At 40.1% G+C, this 11,215-nt stretch overlaps 1 protein-coding gene and 1 non-coding gene across 2 annotated transcripts; one reads left to right on the top strand and one right to left on the bottom strand.

Annotated features, from left to right (window-relative positions):
- Positions 1 to 988: 988 nt before the first annotated feature.
- On the bottom strand, positions 989 to 6,952 carry LOC135933764 (histone-lysine N-methyltransferase SETDB1-B-like). Its single transcript, XM_065471925.1, has 7 exons — positions 6,750 to 6,952; positions 4,257 to 4,589; positions 4,000 to 4,170; positions 2,463 to 2,664; positions 2,303 to 2,376; positions 2,002 to 2,192; positions 989 to 1,662 (listed from the first exon to the last, which is right to left on the bottom strand). The coding sequence occupies exons 2-7, from the start codon at positions 4,582 to 4,584 to the stop codon at positions 1,546 to 1,548; spliced, it is 1,083 nt and encodes a 360-aa protein (XP_065327997.1). The 5' UTR covers positions 4,585 to 4,589; positions 6,750 to 6,952; the 3' UTR covers positions 989 to 1,545.
- A 360-nt stretch (positions 6,953 to 7,312) lies between these two features.
- On the top strand, positions 7,313 to 7,431 carry LOC135933380 (5S ribosomal RNA). Its single transcript, XR_010573754.1, has one exon. It is a non-coding gene; the product is annotated as a 5S ribosomal RNA (ribosomal RNA).
- The last annotated feature ends 3,784 nt before the right edge of the window (positions 7,432 to 11,215 follow it).

The raw sequence follows: 11,215 nt of genomic DNA on the forward strand, positions 1-11,215 counted from the left end.
AAAATATCCCACACACCATGACTCCACCAGTCTGAACTGTTGACACAAGGCAGGATGGATCGATAAACATATGATTACACAAAATTCTGGGCCTGCCATCCAAAATTTTGCATCAGAAATTAGGATCGGTCAGACCATGCAACGTTTTCCAATCTGCTGTGATCCATGGAGCCTCAGTTTCCTGTTCTTAGGTGACACGAGTGGTACCTGGCGGGCTGCTCATCTGTGCATTCAGAGATGCTGTTCTGCATACTTTGATTGTAACGTTATATGAGTTGAGGTTGCTTTTCCTATCAGCTGGTCATTCTCTTTTAATCTCTGCCATGAACAAAGCAGAGAACTGTGGTTCACTTGATGTTTTCTATTTTTCAAACCATTCTCTGAGTAAACTTAATAGTAAATTTAAATTGAACAGTGTTGAGCTATACAAGGCTCTCTCGAATAAATGAAAACTAAAGCAATAATTTTAAAATGAGTATATTTTGTTGGGTAAGTAAACACATAAATATGTCTGTTTAAGACTGATTGTTTTGGTCTTTTTTGAGTCTTCGTCAGTTACATTTTTTTTTAAGTACAGCAAATTAATTGTTTGGTGCTTTGCTTCTCAGATAATTCATACTGGTCTAAAATTTGCACTTAGGCACAAATATGAAACACAACCTTGCATACATCCATTTCCCTTAACTTTCCTCTCTGCTACATTCTTGATATGTATTAAAAGGTATTTATTTAACTAGTGTGACCAGGTCAAAGTGTAGAAACGATATTAGATAGTTAAACTTCTATGTCAGTCATTTTTATATCAGTAAATTTAGCAGGTGAGTGCTCAGATTTATCTTTAAATTACAATTATGCACTCCAGTAAAGGAAACCACATAACAAAAAAAGAAAAAAAATGAAAATGAATGAGGCAGAGGGTATTTGCTTGCATATGACAAGCTTATATACAAGGCAATTTTTTTTTATTGTTGAACGACAAAGGATGCAACATAACAGACACCAAAGGCAAAATAAATCAGAGACATAACTGTCATATCAATCTGTAAATATGAATAAAGATTTATATGAATTGTTCCCAATTCATAAAAAACAACACTGAAAAAAGTGAATGAACACACATCAGACAAATTTCTATTCATGGCCAAGTTAATAAATGAGGGTATGAACATTTTCACATATAACTGTTCAAAAAAAAAAAGTTGAAAAAATACAGCTGCTTAACCTTGCTGTTAAACGTTGTGCAAAGATAAAGTGCCATGTCTTTAGAAATTGAAAAAGAAAATCACCATTCGCATGTTTTCTAGGAAAAATTATGTCTTGTTTCATTTGGTAATGCGATGGTCCACTCAGTCACTTTGCACAACTGTGCAGCAAATTAAAGATGACAAAATTAGCACCCCATTCAAACAGGTTAAACAGATATCCTTGAGTCATTTATTTGCACGCTCACAAGCCAATCTTCTTCCAAAGAGATGCAATGGCACATTCCTGGGGGTTGTGAATGCTATTCCCAGTATTTTCACAGCATCCACTCTCAGTGGATATTTAGTCAGAGTCAGACTCATTCATGGCCTCTCTCCTCGCGCTCAGTTCCAAAAACCTAGCCTGTGCGTGTTCCAGGCGTATGGAGCCTCTGTAGATCCACTCTCTGTGATGGTCAGCCTGAGCGAGACACAAAAAAGGCACATCGTCAAGGAAAGCTGATTAGGAAGCGCTGTTTGTTTGTTTTTTTTAGTTTTGGATTATTTAAACGTACCCAAGGCAGACTTACACTGGAGATATGTTTTTAGGTTAAACATAGGCTGTCTGTACCTCATAATTTCAAACCCTCCTAAAATCCTGTGCCACAACCTGACAAGCACCTCTGTTAAATATATTTACAGAAGTATGAATAAGCATTAGATCTGCTGTTGACTGGTTTGGGGAAGGATTTCTGATTTATTTAAAACAAAATAAAATGTAAAGATTAAAAAAAAAAAAAAAAAAAAAAAAGACACCCACCTGAAAAACAACCTGTATCAAGCTGCAGTCAATCGCCTGCACCTCACACCTCTGCTGCTCTCCGAGGTATTCTGCATTGAGGCTCTGTCCAACCCTGTATTTGGTCAAATGAGGGTACGGCCAGTCCTCCATGTACTGTTTCATGAAATGCTTATGAAGGCCGCCGGGAATGTCATCAAACATGTTTTCCACTGTTGAAATAATTAATTAAATACGTAAGCGTGCTTCAAATAAACACTCTCCTGTCTGCTGCTTGCTGCAACTGTGAGTAAAAGAAAAGCCGGAACACAGCTCAACTTACACGGTCTGCAAACCAGGTGAAAAAAAGGTAAGCCGACATAGACCGGCGTGTGATCATCCATAAAGACCAAGAACCTGGAAAATTAAACAGCAATGTATGAGACACTCATTTCTTCTGACAAAAAGCCCGTGATTATGTTTGTTCATAGAGGTATGAACACCTGAAGTGGTTCTTTCTGCTGGGGAGCTCGGCTAAAACACCAGGCCGGAACCGGAACTTGTTATCCTGGCACTGAACAACAACCCGAGTGCCGACAAAAAGATGCTCTACCTTTGGTGTGGTGTCAAAGGCAATGTGGTGACCGGATACTAGAATCTTCCCCTTTTCTTCAAAGCTAACTTTGTACTTTAACCGTCCATCTTCTAGTAAAGAGGAAGAAGAAACAAATTTAGTTCCTACCATTTAAATGCTATTTCCTTTTTGAATAATGGTGGTTCATATTTGAAAGTGAAGTACTGCTGTCTGAACACAGAGTCAGCCCTGCCTAGATTTTACCGCATACACTTCACAAATTAGAAAGAAAATGAAAACGCATCTTTTATAAACAGGAATAACGGATTTTAAGTTATTATTCGCCATTTGTTTTTTTCTAGTGTCTTTTTAACGTTTCATTTTTCTTTGTCTTTCATTTTCAGTTTATTTAAAAAGGGTTCAAATTCTTTTAATTGCTTTGGAGCACTTTGGTCAACGTCCTTTTTAAAAAATTTAAGTTGCCTGGCTCATGCAGTGAGAAAGGCAGAGAACTAAGCATATTTAAAAAAAAAAAAAAAACTGTGGTTACACTTCATTAGGTCATGCCCACAAGTGCAACAGTTTTTCTGCATGCACCATGACTCTATCACTATCCTAAATATGCCCAATGGAAGCAGTCCGCCCTGTAATTGACTGATGTCCAGAGTGTACAATCCTCTCACCTACTGCCAGCTAATTATGAGAAAAAAGCTGAAAATCTTAACCACACTGAGGTCACATCCTTAAATGTGTATATTTTGGTGCACAAGAATCCATCGCTTAAAGATATTTTCTTTAAGCACCTGGTTCTGCCAGAACCTTCTTCCTGTTAAAAGGGAGTTTTTCCTTCCCATTGTCACCAAAGTGCTTGCTCAAAGGGGGTCATGGGGCGACCGTGGTTCAGGGGGTTGGGAAGCTCATCTTGTAACCGGAAGGTTGCCGGTTTGATCCCCAGCTCTGTCTGTCTTGGTCGTTGTGTCCTTGGGCAAGACACTTATCACCTACAGCCTACTGGTGATAGCCAGAGGCGCGATATGGCAGCCTTGCTTCTGTCAGTCTGCTCCAGGGCAGCTGTGGCTACAACTGTAGCTTGCCTCCACCAGCGTGTGAATGTGAGAGTGAATGAATAGTGGAATTATAAAGCGCTTTGAGGGTCTCGAAAAGCGCTATATAAATGCAATCCATTATTATTATTATCATATGATTGTTGGGTTTTTCTCTGTATGTATTGTTTTAGGGTCTACCTTACAATATAAAGCGCCTTGAGGTGTCTGGTGTTGTGATTTGGGGCTGTATAAATAAAATTGAATTGAATTGAATTAAAAGATATTTTTATACAAATATACAAAAAAAAAAAAAACAATGAAATGAAATGCTCTCATCTGAAAATGACTAACAAGTTTAAAGGATAATAAACAAACAAAGAAAATCATAATTCCTGGAAAACCTGCAGTATTTTCTCTTACCCTTTGTAATTATCTCCACTATTTTCCCACGCTGCCACTTCATGCGTTTCTTCCTGGCCAAGACCATCATGTCCACTTTCACTTCATCCTGCGGTAAGTTAGGATGGATGTTCGTAGTTTCATGAGAGCAGTGGGCAGAAGTTGGTGATATCCCAACAGAGGGGTTTATTTCTTTGAGGGCAAAAGTAAGAAGTAGAATTTGAAGTTATTTGAGAGTTTTGAGAGCAGGATTCAAGTGGTAATGTTTGTGGCCTTACCACTGCTGTTGGAGGGTTTCCTTGTGTCACCGCTGGTGTTCTTGTCAGATTTCTGATTATTGTTCGAAACCGAAAAATCGGAATCACTGGACTCATCCTCTGGTTGCCACTGCATATCAGAATCGGAGCTGCTGGAGAATTCATCTTCGCTGTAGAACTGTGGAGGCGTCGGCGGTCGCAGGGCGCTGATCTTATCGTCAGGCAGTCTGGTCAAGACCACCACTGCTTTCTTTATTAGATTAAGAGAAGCCGAGCTATTTTCCCATTGTGTCATTTGGCTGCTGGTTTCATTTGTGGAGTGAATCGGCTCACATGCCGATTCAGACATAGTGTCTGAAAAGAAAAAAGCATCAGTGAAACTTGAGCCATCGCCATGCCAGACTTTCATCGTGGTGAGAACAAATCCTGACAACTGTAGCTCTCCATCAAAAGAAAATAAAAATGCTATCAATCAAATTCACATTTAACTTTTGTTAAAGCTGTCTTTTCTGTGTGTCAGAGGAGATCTGTTATATAAAGGCCACTGATTTTCACTCTATACAATATATGGTTGCTTAAATATAATTCCCAAGGGGACAAAGGCTTTTTCACCCTCTGTGGTCTGACTCTTCATCGATAATGACCTCAACCTTCTGCCTCAATCTCGAAGGCCATTATTGTAATTTCCATGCTCACAGCGGTCCACTTGGTTTTTGTTTGTTTGTTTGTTTTTTAATTACATAACCTGACAGCACAGGTTTTGGGTTTAAGAATTAGAGGTTTAAACACTTCAGAGGTTTTAAAATCTAATTAGGTGCAAAAATCAGCACATTTTTAAACTATCATCTGCCGCTGGTTTGTTTTACACAACAACAGCACAACTAAATTAATCAGAAGCTAGAAAAAAAGCTTTGTGTTTACAGATAAGCTGTTAGATCTTTAAATTTGTCAGATTTCTTGTTACCTGTGCAGCAAATTGACAGCAGCCACTGCATCTCTTTCTAGCAGTGACACTTGTAGCCTTAAGTGGGGCACAGCATTTACTGTACTGCATTTTCAAGCACTACTTAATAAGTCAGTAGTAAATATACAGGACCAGTAAAATACTGATCCAGTAGCCAGGTTGAGCCAGGAGGGAAAATGTTGAACATGCCCTGGTTGCCACTGAAATTGAAATTAACTTGGATTTTGCTTCAAAATAAGTGGACAACGATGACCCGAGAGCCTTTTCTAAACATCTCTTTAACACAGGGGTGTCCAACTCCAGGCCTGAAGGGTCAGTGTCCTGCAGGTTTTAGATGTGTCCTTGATCCAATACAGCTGATTTAAATTGCTAATTACCTCCTCAACATGTCTTGAAGTTCTCCAGAGGCCTGGTAATGAACTAATCATTTGATTCAGGTATGTTGACCCAGGCTAAGGTCTAAAACCTGCAGGACCTGAGGCCTGGAGTTGGACACCCCTGCCTTAAGACCACACACCACTGTCAAAATATTATGATGAAAATAAAGTGAATAAAGTGGAGTAAAACATAAACAGAAAGAATAAAAAAAATATCACTAACGTGCAAAATATAACACTCCAAATGGCAGTGACTCAGTCAGGCCAGCCACTAACTGTAGGAATACCTGGTGTCAGAGCTCAGCTCACAGCAGCATGTTTTAAAGGAGTGGCCAGGAGCAGCTGGAGGGTAGACAGCACCTGCTGTTTCATTAAAGCGCCATCCAGCTGTACCTGTGTGAGTAACTCAGTTTAACTTAGCAAGTTTGTTGTGTAATGTCTTAAAAGTATGTGACATGTGAGCAGTGAGAATGCATAACTTTAATGTTTGTGACAGTACAATCAGAAAAAGCGTATGACTTGTCTAAAGGGCTGCAGGAGAAAGCCTTTTCTCTTTAAGAAAGAACATTTGAGCACTGCTTAGGTTTGCAGATTTGCATCTGAACAAACCAGATGATTTATGGAACAATGTGCTTTAGAAAGATGAGCCCCAAAGTGGAGATGTTTGGCCATAATGCACAGCATATTAGCACAAACACATATCAGTCAACCTGGCTGAAATGCTGTGGCAGGACTGTGCATAAATGAATGCATACAAACCTAATTAAACTGAAGCAACATTATAAAGAGGACGTCATACAGAAAATATTAGCATTTTCATTTTTTAATATCTGGATCAGCATTAGCACCAATGCCAAGTGGCAACTCCTTGGAAGTGAAACTGTTTTTCGCAAAAACAAACCAAAAAAACATGTGACATCACTGTGTCCTGAAGCCCTGAGAATGAATCAGAAAATGTGAACTTTTTTGTTTTTGCTGCTACAGGAGTGCTGCAGTACCAGGAGACTCTAATGAAAGCTGTTTAAAGGGCTACAGCTGTGCCTGCTGAGAACGAACAAATAACAGAACAAAGCTGTGTTTAGAAACATTTCCTACCTACAATCAAGCTGCGTGGCCGCCAAAGTGGGGGGGTTTAACTCGTTTAATACAAACACAAATAATTCAACCACTTACCTGATGTTATGTCTTAATTATCCGCTGTAATTAGAGCTAAAGTGAGAGCTGGAGAGGCAGCTACATATCAGGCTAACACTGAAATCACCATTTTGGAGTTTGCGACACAACTGTACATTTTTTCTTTTTTTCTTTTTTTTTGATAAATATGTGTTATCCAAAATGATCAGGCAGGGTTTTCCGCCATCTTAACAGACTTGTTGTTTTCCTCCTTCTTCTCGGCGTTCAAAAGGGGTTGTCAACAAATGACTCTGAGAAATGCTGCCTCCTATCGTCGTCTCCCCGGTATTGTCCTCCGTCACACGCCATTTTGACTGCAGGCTTGTGCTAGCAGTCTACGAAAACTTAAATAATATGATACCTTTTATTATTTATATAATTTTATGTTAAGAAGCAGGTGCAAACAATATTTTAGACATTGTAACACTATAGGGAGAAAAAAATGAAGTCCTCGCTGATTAAATAGTGGTATGTTCTTTTAGTTAATAAAATCAACTATATTCTCAAGTGGACATATATTGCACTTCGAATCTATAAATAGTCTTTTTATGGCTATTGATTTCGCTTACGGCCATACCACCCTGAACACGCCCGATCTCGTCTGATCTCGGAAGCCAAGCAGGGTCGGGCCTGGTCAGTACTTGGATGGGAGACCGCCTGGGAATACCAGGTGCTGTAAGCTTTTTCTCCTCTGTCCAGCAGAGGGCGCTACTGCTCCAGGGGAGACAGTGTTGAAGCAGCAGCCAGGGTAACAAAGAGCGCATTGAGACCACTCATGCTGAATTAGATAATGGTTTGGAGCATAGACGGTCCACACAGAAAAAGTTTTGTATGACAAAAGCTAAACTAGAAGACAGAACTAGGTTAAAAAAAAATGTTAGTTGACCAAAGTAAACAAAAAACAAAAAAACAAAACTAGATTTCAGTTTTTCCCAAATATGGAGGGAATTATCCTCCTAAGACCCGAACTCTTCCACGACATGCATTTTTAATTTCTCTTTGATATTTGGGCATACTGGGGCCCGATGAATGTAAAAACAAAGAATTACCAGATTTTTTTTTTTTACCTTATTTTTGTTTTTATGAAAAATCAGAGCCACATATGAGGATATTCATTTAAAATTTTGATAGAACAGTAGCAGTATAATGTCCTCGTAAGTGGATATCAGGCACTTGAAGAGCAAAATTGAGTATTTTGGTCTAAATAACCCAAAATGTGATGTCCACATATGTGGACGGCAGGTCCTAGGAGGTTATGGAAGCCTGGCTATTTTAATCTCTTGCCTCTTTAGTTTAGTTTATGCCTCAGACAGAAACTAAATATTTTCAAAACAATGAAAGCTAAACTGAAATGAGCAGCTTCCCCACTCTGGAAACTCGAGGAACTGAAAGTTAGAAACTGAACATATTTGAATACAAACCTGTTTTCCTTCTTTTGCCCTCACTCTGGTTTTGCTGTTGGTTGTTGCTCTTGTGACCAGTCTGTAAAAACCTTCATAGTAACTGTAAGTCCTGGCCACAGCGGTGTTGGAGGACTGTAGGTCAACATGAGCTGCTTTTGATTGTTGATTGATTGTGAGTATGAACACAGAAGATGCATCACATTTAAACAGTTTGACGTACAGAAAAATAAAACCTGAAATTTGCTAGTTGCTAATTTAATGAGAAATACTTGTGAGAAACATTTTCAGTAACAACCCAACAAAGGCCAAAAGCCTTAACCATAACAGATCTTTGTGTTAATGCTTGGAACAAAGTCTGATTTTAACAGCTTGGTGCTTCGAGCCCTCAGTTTGAAACACTGAAAAGCATCACGATGCACGCCTCACGTCTTCCATGAGGCTGCTTGCTTTTTGCTCAATGTCCTGAAGCTTTTTTGTACATACATTATAAACCACATGATCTTAAAAGTATGCACCCACACAGCGGTAAGATTGCACTCTCCCCCCAACCCTTCTCCCTCTCTCTATCTCAGGTGATCTGCTCCTCCTGGTAGGTGGAGGTGGAGATCGAGCCATAAGGGTCCACGACGGTCTGGGCGCAGCGTACCACCGTCACCAGAAGGAAGAAACACAGCAGGAAGAGAAAGAAGAGAGCGAAGCCCAGGTCCACGTCCACCTCGAACTGCGGCACGGGGTGAGACGGCTTATCCATGTGGTCAGCGATAATGGTGAAGGGAGACCGTTTCCGTTTCTTCTCCTTTTTCAGCGCAGCAGCATCACTTTGGGACGGTGTGCATGCTCGTGTGCTTTCAAGGTGTTGGTGGTGACACTTTCAATGCAGAAGCAAATGTCTGGTTTTGATTCCGATCAGCAGCAGTTTGTCACATTTCTGTGTCTAACAAAGGGAGGGAAAAAAAAACACCTGGAAAAACCGTTACAATGCAAAATATTCCACCATAGATTTACATTTTGCACCTGCAGGGTTATCTTATCGGTGAGCCCATAAAAACTGCAGTGAATCACTTCGAATCAGTTGTTAATTACAGTTTATCCAGCAAGTCTTCCCCATAACTTGTTCATTTAAGAGAATTACAACATTTGAAAAGCCGAAGAAGTGTTTGTAAATGACTGATAGACTTTTTTTGTCTTTAATAATCACCGCCTGCAATTTCTCCTGCAGGAACAGGCACAGTAGCTCTCACTAAACTAATGATCAAAACGCCCACAGCTGTCTGGACACATTTCTTGAAACACAATTTCCAAACTACAGTCGCTAAACTCGTGACTCTTCTGGCAAAACCTCACAAACACATGAAAACTGCTTTTGTCTGTGTCATCCCCACAACAGGTCATAATAACAACAGTATGGAGCATTCGTTACACACAAAGTACAAAAAGGTGTGTGTATGTGTGTTTAGGACACATTTTCAACATCACGTGGTCGTCTTGTAATTCTGCAACCACCACGTTGATGATTTAGTAGGTCATCAAGCTCATGATCCATCATAATTCAGTTTATTGGCTGTAAAGCTACGAATGTGACCTTAACCTTGAGCACAGTTTGCTTGTTATGTGTTCGCTGTGTGCAAGTGTCACTAAACATCCTACCAGTGTTCTTGCAGGAGCAGCAGTAATTTGCCTGGATAAGCTAAAAATGACAAAAATATGACATAAAAACAGAAACAGACCCTCCCCAACCTTTATATTGTGTAGACGTACCAAAGCACTGGTTTATACAGGAAAGAGAAACTGAGTCGCTCTCTGTGCTACTTCTCATTCACAGTAGAAAAGCAGAACACAATAAATGCTAATGTTTTATATGTACAGCAGAGCTCTCTTACTATATATCAGCATAAGAGAAAAATATTGAGACACTTTTTGTAAGTAAATTATTCTCTGAGGCATCCATTTCTTTTTTCTTCAGCTCGACCTCGCTCTGACCTGCCACCAGTTTGAACGGCAACTTAAGCAACAAGTGTGAGCAACATTTTGTTACTGTGTGAAACTCACTGTGCGAAAATGTGTTTCAGCGAAGGAGATTTTTTTTTTTACAACTTTGAAAACAAAGTTGAGTGAGATCTGTAAATTGTGCCTAATGAGGCGAAAACTGCTTTAAAGCTTTCCCCAAAGAGTGACTGAATCAATAAATTATCTGAGGACACTGAGGATGAGTAAAATTAAACATGTATCCAAGAACCCCCCCCCCCAAAAAAAAACTCACCATCCGTCCCGTGCAGGACTTTTCGCTGCAGATCCTCTCCAACAAAACTTTTCAAAAGTGTTCATAGCATCCTGCTTTCCTCTGAGGTTCCTTATTACTCCGATTACATGAGCTGGTCCTCAGTTACCAAAGTCTTTACCAGCCTCCTCTTTCGTGATTGTCAAGAAAAATGAGCAGCCCACAAATTAGCTCTTGCACTCAGAGACACATGCATACACATGCAAGATGCACAAGCATGCACTTGCATCTCACGACCTCCCCAGGGCACGTAAAGCCTTATTAATACTTAAGCAGGAATTGAATAACGGTCTACACAGTTCACAAGTGACTCAAACACCCCACTGCTTTTGTTGTCTTGTCAGGAGGACCTTCATCACTGTCACCGATTAGACTTCACACCAGCAAAACTCCGGCACCTCAGGTGACACTGAGCTTATTCTTTTCACAGAGCTGAAAAGGTAGCGAGGGAAGGAGGGGGAAACTTGATGGTAGAGCAAAAGGAAGAGATTTAAGCAAGAGGAGTAAGATTGTACCCAGAGGAGGGGAGGGTGGGGGGGTTGGCAGCACAGAAAGGAAAGCCAGAGGAGCAGAAACAGGAGATGCATTAGCAATTAAATTGCAGAGCAGGATGCAAGAGAAGGCTGGAAATTGACCCTGCCACTTTAAAATGGAGATTGTTACAGTGATGCTGCCAGTGACATGAACAGTGTCCAGGCTGTAGTGTAGGGCACGGCGGTAAAGTGATCCCACTCAATATGCAATTAGGTAAGGAGGCCTTTTAGACTGAAGCCAAAATACTGTAG

Source organism: Pelmatolapia mariae, linkage group LG22 (assembly GCF_036321145.2).
Source record: "Pelmatolapia mariae isolate MD_Pm_ZW linkage group LG22, Pm_UMD_F_2, whole genome shotgun sequence".
NCBI classification, from domain to species: domain Eukaryota; kingdom Metazoa; phylum Chordata; class Actinopteri; order Cichliformes; family Cichlidae; genus Pelmatolapia; species Pelmatolapia mariae.